The sequence below is a fragment of the Oryctolagus cuniculus genome, chromosome 17 (genome assembly GCF_051225735.1).
Source record: "Oryctolagus cuniculus isolate XC-2025 breed Fujian yellow rabbit chromosome 17, ASM5122573v1, whole genome shotgun sequence".
Lineage (NCBI taxonomy): Eukaryota > Metazoa > Chordata > Mammalia > Lagomorpha > Leporidae > Oryctolagus > Oryctolagus cuniculus.
Window position 1 is genome coordinate 52,138,423 of NC_142883.1, and position 6,723 is coordinate 52,145,145.

At 61.5% G+C, this 6,723-nt stretch overlaps 2 protein-coding genes across 5 annotated transcripts; one reads left to right on the top strand and one right to left on the bottom strand.

Moving 5' to 3' along the window:
- Positions 1–717: 717 nt before the first annotated feature.
- Positions 718–4,602, top strand: MPDU1 (mannose-P-dolichol utilization defect 1). Of its 3 annotated transcripts, none has more exons than XM_002718797.6 (7): positions 718–830; positions 2,701–2,766; positions 2,915–3,047; positions 3,267–3,352; positions 3,470–3,588; positions 3,733–3,843; positions 3,984–4,602. In XM_002718797.6, the coding sequence occupies exons 1-7, from the start codon at positions 728–730 to the stop codon at positions 4,107–4,109; spliced, it is 744 nt and encodes a 247-aa protein (XP_002718843.3). In that variant the 5' UTR covers positions 718–727; the 3' UTR covers positions 4,110–4,602. The 3 variants fall into 3 exon arrangements, with proteins under 3 accessions (XP_002718843.3, XP_089174457.1, XP_089174456.1); XM_089318331.1 differs by having other exon boundaries at positions 2,920–3,047; positions 3,984–4,596; XM_089318330.1 differs by lacking the exons at positions 718–830; positions 2,701–2,766 and having other exon boundaries at positions 3,231–3,352.
- SOX15 (SRY-box transcription factor 15) lies at positions 4,589–6,381 on the bottom strand. Of its 2 annotated transcripts, XM_002718796.6 has the most exons (3): positions 6,253–6,381; positions 5,441–5,994; positions 4,589–4,909 (listed from the first exon to the last, which is right to left on the bottom strand). In XM_002718796.6, the coding sequence occupies exons 2-3, from the start codon at positions 5,953–5,955 to the stop codon at positions 4,741–4,743; spliced, it is 684 nt and encodes a 227-aa protein (XP_002718842.1). In that variant the 5' UTR covers positions 5,956–5,994; positions 6,253–6,381; the 3' UTR covers positions 4,589–4,740. The 2 variants fall into 2 exon arrangements, with proteins under 2 accessions (XP_002718842.1, XP_089174458.1); XM_089318332.1 differs by lacking the exons at positions 4,589–4,909; positions 6,253–6,381 and adding an exon at positions 5,145–5,284 and having other exon boundaries at positions 5,441–6,105.
- Positions 6,382–6,723: the final 342 nt, after the last annotated feature.

Genomic DNA, 6,723 nt, shown 5'->3' on the forward strand with positions numbered 1-6,723 from the left:
CCGCGGGCCGGGCCGGGTCGGGGGGCCGTTCCCAGGTGGTGCTGTTGGGCCCACTCGGCACGTGGTGCGGGGCTGGAGCAGTCCCTGCACCCCACCTAGTGTCTCCGGGGCTACCCACCCCGACTTGTTGTCTTGCGTCGTCACCGGGCCACTGCAGTTCTGGCGCGCCCATCCTCCAAGGCCTCGGCCAAACAGGCGGCAGAAGCATGGGGCCTTGAGCGCAGCCAGCCCCGGGCCTAAGGAGACCTCCCAGAGGCCTGGTTCCCTCTAGAGAGGCCAAAAGAACGGAAGACACACAGCTACAGCGCCCCCGCCCAACGCCATTTTGGAGACTCAAACACCCTCTCTCAACTTGGAACAATACGCGTGTAAAGTTGGCAAAGAGGAGACAAGATGGCGCCTAGCGGGAGGAGCGGAGAAAGGCAGGGGACTAAATGTTGCTTCCGAAGTGCGAGCGCAAACAAAAGCGCGAAAGATCTGACTGCGCAAGCGTGCACTTCTGACACGCTTTAAAATCCAAACAGCCGGGCGCCTCCAAAGCGCGGTCTCCGGCCGTGACCTATTTCACGCTCCTGAAGCGAGGGTGGCGTAAGAAACGGCGAGGAACGAGGGGCGGTGCAACTTAGTCGTCGCGAGAAAAGAAAGGAAGGCAGAGTGCTCGGAGCGCGCATGCGCACCGTCAGTCAATGACGGCTTGAGAGAGACTGGCGGAAGCTCGCTTTCCAACATGGCGTCGGAGGCAGAAGGACTGCTCAAACGGCTACTGGTGCCGATTCTTTTACCTGAGAAATGCTACGACCGACTTTTCCTTCAGTGGGACTTGCTTCATGGTGAGTTTTATTCAGCATTCAGTAAAGCCCTGCTCGAGCGACTGTGGACGACGGTGGGGCGACTAGAGACGAGGTGGCGGCTGCGGCGGCCCGGCTGCGCGGAGCGGAAGACGCTTCTGAGAGGGCGGAAATGTCTCGGGCTCCGAAAAAAGGGGTCCCCATATTTGGGCAAGGGGAGGGGGGAGTAGCCCGGCAGACGTGCGCTTTAGCAACAGTGAAAGTCCAAAAGGCTCAAATTTACAAAACAATACAAATCGGACCAAAGCATTCTAACGTCTGTAAGGTCGCCAGCAGAGCTAAGCTTAGTTGAAAGCCTTCCCAAAGGCCACTGACGCCCGAATTGCTCATTCGGCCTCCACGTTTGCTCGTGATCTAATTTTGGTAAAGTTCGCCTCCCGTCCCGTGTAAGAGGCAGCTCCACAGCAGGGTTCCCTCAGGACTTTCGCCCCTTGGCGATGCCGCCGCGGTCTTCCGTCCCCTGTGCGCACGGAACGCTTGGGTGCACCTGTCAGCCTGACGCCCTAGCTCTAGGGGAAGGCCTCAAGGCTGGAGAAGTTGTGGGTTGCCAAGGCCAAGGGGCAGGCACAGGTGCAGCAGGTTTGGGACGCCCGCATCCCATATCCGTGCCTGGGATTAAGTCCCGCCCCCGCTTCCAACCCCACGTGGGAGGCAGCAGGTGCTGGCTCAAGTCCTTGGCCCCGCCACCCAAGTTGGCGACCCAGATTGAGTTTCAGGCACCTAATTAAAGCCTGGTCCAGCCCTGGTGGTTTGGTGAGTGGGACCAGCAGGTGGGAGGTCTCCTCTCCCTCCCTCCCTCCTTCCTTCACTGCCTTTCAGATAAAATATTTATTTACTTGAAAGAGTTACAGAGAGAGGTCTTTCATCCACTGGTTCACTCCCCAGATGGCCACAACGGCCAGAGCTGCACAGGAGCCAGGAGCTTCTTCCAGGTCTCCCACGCGGGTGCAGGGGCCCAAGGATTTGGGCTGTGCTCTGCTGCTTTCCCAGGCCACAGCAGGGGGCTGGATGGGAAGTGGAGCAGCCGGGACTCCAACTGGCACCCATATAGGATGCCAGCACTGTAGGCTCTAACCCGCTGCACCGCCGCACTGGCCCCATAAATAAATCTTTTTTTTTTTTTTTTTTTTTTTTTGACAGAGTGGACAGTGAGAGAGACAGAGAGAAAGGTCTTCCTTTGCCGTTGGTTCACCCTCCAATGGCCGCCGCGGCTGGCGCACCGCGCTGATCCGATGGCGGGAGCCAGGTGCTTCCTCCTGGTCTCCCATGGGGTGCAGGGCCCAAGCACCTGGGCCATCCTCCACTGCACTCCCGGGTCACAGCAGAGAGCTGGCCTGGAAGAGGGGCAACCAGGTCAGAATCCAGCGCCCCGGCCGGGACTAGAACCCGGTGTGCCAGCGCCGCAAGGCAGAGGATTAGCCTAGTGAGCCGTGGCGCCGGCCATAAATAAATCTTAAAAGCCAAATAAACATTGAGTTGAGTCTGGGCCAGGGACCTGGGCCAGTCAGAGTTGAGAAAGGAGCAACATGGAGACCTGCCCTTGGAGGGAAGATGTGCACACGGGGCCACCAGCAAGGGTCCCAGGGCACTCGGGCTCTCTCAGCTTTGTGAAGGGAGACCAGGGAAAGCTTGGAAGTTAGGCCTAGTTTAGAGGCCACTCGCTGACAGACACAAAGATCTCATTCACTCCCCAGGCGCCTGCATCAGCTGGGCCTGGCTGGGGCAACCTGAAGCTGGGAACCAGGGGCTCCGCCAGGTCTCCCACGTGGGTGGTGGGGACCCATCCGCTCAAGCCAGAAGCGGCCTCCCCTGCCACATGACGCACCCCTCCCGCTCACCTCTCTCTCCTCAGTGCCCTGCCTCAAGATTCTCCTCAGCAAGGGGCTGGGGCTGGGCATCGTGGCCGGCTCACTTCTAGGTAGGTGGGGTGTCGTCCCTCCTCTCCTGTCGCTGGGCGGGTGGAGGGACTGAGAGGCTGGGCTGGCCGGCCCGGCAGGAAGCGGGCGCTGCACCCCCAGTGCTCCCGGCGCTGCTGTCCTCAGCCCTGCTCGTCTTCCCCCACCCAGTGAAGCTCCCCCAGGTGTTGAAACTCCTGGGGGCCAAGAGTGCCGAAGGCCTGAGCCTCCAGTCCGTGGTGCTGGACCTCGTGGCACTGACGGGCACCGTGGTCTACAGCATCACCAACAGCTTCCCATTCAGGTGAGGGCCCCAAGGGAACATGGCCCCCACTCTGCTGGGGGTCACGGGGAGGGAGGCAAAGGCGCAGGAGAGCTTAACCCTCTTAGAGGTGAGGATCCAGGAGCGCCGAGGACGGCTCGGGTGGGCGTGGAGGGCGGCGGCCCTGGAGGCACAGCTCTGGAGGCTTGCCCTGCCTCTTTCCAGGCCTGCCTTTTTTCCTCCCAACTCTTGACTCTGCAGCTCTTGGGGTGAAGCCCTGTTTCTGATGCTCCAGACGCTCACCATCTGCTTCCTGGTCATGCACTACAGAGGACACACTGCGAAAGGTGCTGGGGACTTAGCCAGGAGCGGCTGCGGCTCTTGGGAACCCTGATGGGACTCGGGCCGGGGGGAGTGGGACACATGGAGAGGTTGCGAGGCCTGCTTGTCTCCTTGACCCCTAGGCACGGCTTTCCTCGCCTGCTACGCCCTCATCCTGCTGGTGCTGCTCTCGCCGCTGACGCCCACGGCTGTGGTCACCCTGCTGCAGGCCTCCAACGTGCCCGCTGTGGTGGTGGGGAAGGTAGGTACTGGAACAACGGAGAGGATGGGGGGCAACATCAAGGGACAGAGTGCCCGTGCAGGAGCATCAGACTGAGGGGGGACCAGCGATGGGACACGGGAAAAGTTGAGATGCCAGAACCAAAGGTGACCGCTCCTGCCCTAGCTACTCCAGGCAGCCACCAACTACCACAATGGGCACACAGGCCAGCTCTCGGCGGTCACCGTCTTCCTGCTCTTCGGGGGCTCCCTGACCCGGATCTTCACTTCCATTCAGGTGAGTGCACCTTTCCCCCTCTAGAGGGCGCTGTCTCCCAGCTGAGGGCTGCACCTGGTGCCCTCTCTGGAACCTTTGTCTCCAGGGGATTGGTTTTGGGGCTGCACTGCAGCCTGACCTTAGGTGCCTTTTACAACCAGGAAACTGGAGACTACCTCATGGCTGGCGTCTTTGTGGTCTCCTCTCTCTGCAATGGCCTCATCGCTGCGCAGGTCCTCTTCTACTGGAATGCACAGGCTCCCCAAGAGCAGAAGAAGGAGCGGTAGGGCCGAAACAGCCGCCGAGTGCTTGCGTGTTTCCATTCATCCACCCGGCCTCTGGGTGCTCCCGCCCAAGCCAGGCTGCTGGTGGGAGTTGCAGTTCTAATCTCTCCATTCCTTGGGCCAGGGTTTCGGTGGACGTGGAAATTGGGGGACCCAGATCCTTAGTAAGGATGGGGTCATCTTCCAAGCTGATCTTTGGACATTAAAATCAGTGACTTCCAGTTCTCCCTCCTCTGGGCCAGTGTCCTGCCCTGCCCTCCGCACTTCCCTGCTGGCTCCAGAGGACGAGCTGAGGGGAGGGACTTGGGGCTGCCTCTGCCCTGGACCCCAGTGCTGCGTGTGGGGGAAGGGGACAGAATGACTCAGGCAGGGTGGGGTGCAGTGGCTCCTGCTCCGGCAGGTCCAGAGGAAGGGAGTGGAGCTGGTGCAGGCTCCTGCTGGAGTGAGGAGGGCGCAGATGGGGCAATAAAGACAGACGTGGCTCGGTTGTACAAAATGAGTTTTATCCTGTGTGTTGTGAGCGGGCCGGCTGCAGGCAGCCTCTGAGCTGTGGTCCAACACTAGAGGGGGTGCAGCTTGTGCGTGGGGGTGGCTCTGAGGGAAAAGGGGGACACGAGGCCCGTGTCCGTGGGAGTTAGAGGTGTGCCAGGGGCATGGGGGCGCCTGCAAGTGGAGAGTTGTATGGATTGGGGGAGCCTGGGGGCAGGTAGGGGCTGTAGGAGGGAAGCAGCTCCGCCTGGAGTCTGGGGTCGCTCTGAGGGACGGAGCATGGCACGGGCGCCTCTGGTTTATAGTGGGAAGAGCTGCAAAGGGAAACGGGGAGGGGGGGTTAGAGGCTGCTTTCTGTGTTGGTGTCACCAGCTGAATGCTGGGATGGGTCAGACCAAATCTGGGCGGACAGGGGTACAACTTGCCCCCCACCCGGCGCGCTTGGAAGCACAGCCAGATGGCTTGGAGAGCAGTGCGGCCCTGTTGGGACACGCTGCAGCCCCGGCTTGCGTGCTGTGCGGCTGTTTCCCTCTTTCAGGGCAGCAGGCCAGGAAGGGGCATAATGTGCTTGGCCTCGCCTTACCCCGGGGGCTGGGAGAGGAAGCTGGGTCACACATGGGCCAGAAGCAGGGCGAAGTGAGGATCCCAACAACTAGAAGAGTTTCACAGCTAGGGGTCCGTCTCTGCACCTGCGGGGCGGCCACTCTGGTAAAAGCTGAACCACTGTAACCCACCCCACCTTGCAGGGCCCCTGGGCCGGGCTCAGGTTCTCCTTCAGCCAGTTTCCACCCACCCGCTACCCAGGCTCCCGGCCCCACCCAAGCGTCTGCTTCCTCGGCACTCACCTGTAGTTGGCAGGCAGATAGGCTGTCGGGTAGTTGGGGGGCTGGTACCCGAAGCCTCTGCTGCCTTGGGTGGCCGCGTATCCTGGCCCCCAGAGCAGGCCGCCGCTTCCCTGGCTGGCGTTGGCAGGTCCGACGCCCGAGTTCTTGGTCTTGCGCCGAGGCCGGTACTTGTAATCGGGGTAGTCGCGCAGGTGCCGGGCGCGGAGCCGCTTGGCCTCCTCCACGAAGGGCCGCTTCTCTTCCTCGCCCAGCTGCTTCCACTGCGCGCCCAGGCGCTTGGAGATCTCAGAGTTGTGCATCTTTGGGTTCTGCTGCGCCATCTGGCGGCGCTGAGCGGAGCTCCACACCATGAATGCGTTCATGGGCCGCTTCACCTTTTCCTGGGGGAGCCCCCCGGAGACCACCGGGTTGCCAGCTCGCTCTGGCTCCTGGGATCCCCAAGAGGCGTTAGCTGCCGCGGGAGTGGGGGGCTCCAGGCTCCAGGCCTGGGTCTGCGAGGAGCCAGGTAGCGCCATGGGGGGGGAGCCTTAAGTGGGCGTCCCAAAGGCCGTCCCCTGTAAGTGAAGCGGCGATCCTTAAATGTCTCTCTCCAGGCTGAGTCGTCGCAGAGAACAAAACTGAGGTCCTTAACAATGTAGGTCACCCCCAAGTCCACAGTTCAAGTGGGGTCTTGAACCAGTCCGGTGCACTGGGGAGAGCCGAATGCCGGTCTGCTGGCTGGTACCTGTGGCCTGGAGAGGTATTCTCCTTGTGGCCTTGAGGTTCCCAGCCCTGCCTCTGTTCCCCCTACCTGCTGCTGCGACCTGACAAACCTGTGAGGCAGTAAACGCTGCTCTGTGGCTCTCGAGTTCCCGCCGCTGCCTGGCGCCCTGGTGCCACAGGCCTCTCCCACCCGGGCTCAGTGTCTGTGGCTGGCAGGCTAGACCCAGGAACAGCTTTTAAAGACTGGCTCCTCCCCAGTCCCTCCCAAAGCCAGCGCCTCCTTCAGGGCTCCAACACCCCCCTCTCCCTTAGGCAAACCCAGGTGTCCTGTTCCTCCCAGCCCCCACCACTTCCCGCAGGCCACCACGCCCCCTCCCCACCCAAGGCCTCGGCAGGCCCTGCAGCCCCAGTCCTGATGGTTTCCCCTCCCTTCTTAAGCATTGGCAATTCAAGTCGATTATCTTCCACAATGAGATCAAGCACAGGCGGGTCAAACACCCTGAGGGTCAGAACTGGCTCAAAGGAACTTGCGAAGAGTCCACCCCCACCCCAACCCCTTTTCTGGTGCCAATTGCTCCTCA

Coding starts and splice junctions, on each gene's coding strand:
- MPDU1 (XM_002718797.6), top strand. CDS start 728: ATGGCGTCGGAGGCAGAAGGACTGCTCAAACGGCTACTGGTGCCGATT. Junction 2,767..2,914: donor CGTGGCCGGCTCACTTCTAG/GTAGGTGGGGTG, acceptor TCCCCCACCCAG/TGAAGCTCCCCCAGGTGTTG. Junction 3,589..3,732: donor CCGCTGTGGTGGTGGGGAAG/GTAGGTACTGGA, acceptor CTCCTGCCCTAG/CTACTCCAGGCAGCCACCAA.
- SOX15 (XM_002718796.6), bottom strand. CDS start 5,955: ATGGCGCTACCTGGCTCCTCGCAGACCCAGGCCTGGAGCCTGGAGCCC. Junction 4,910..5,440: donor TATCTGCCTGCCAACTACAG/GTGAGTGCCGAG, acceptor TTCCCTTTGCAG/CTCTTCCCACTATAAACCAG.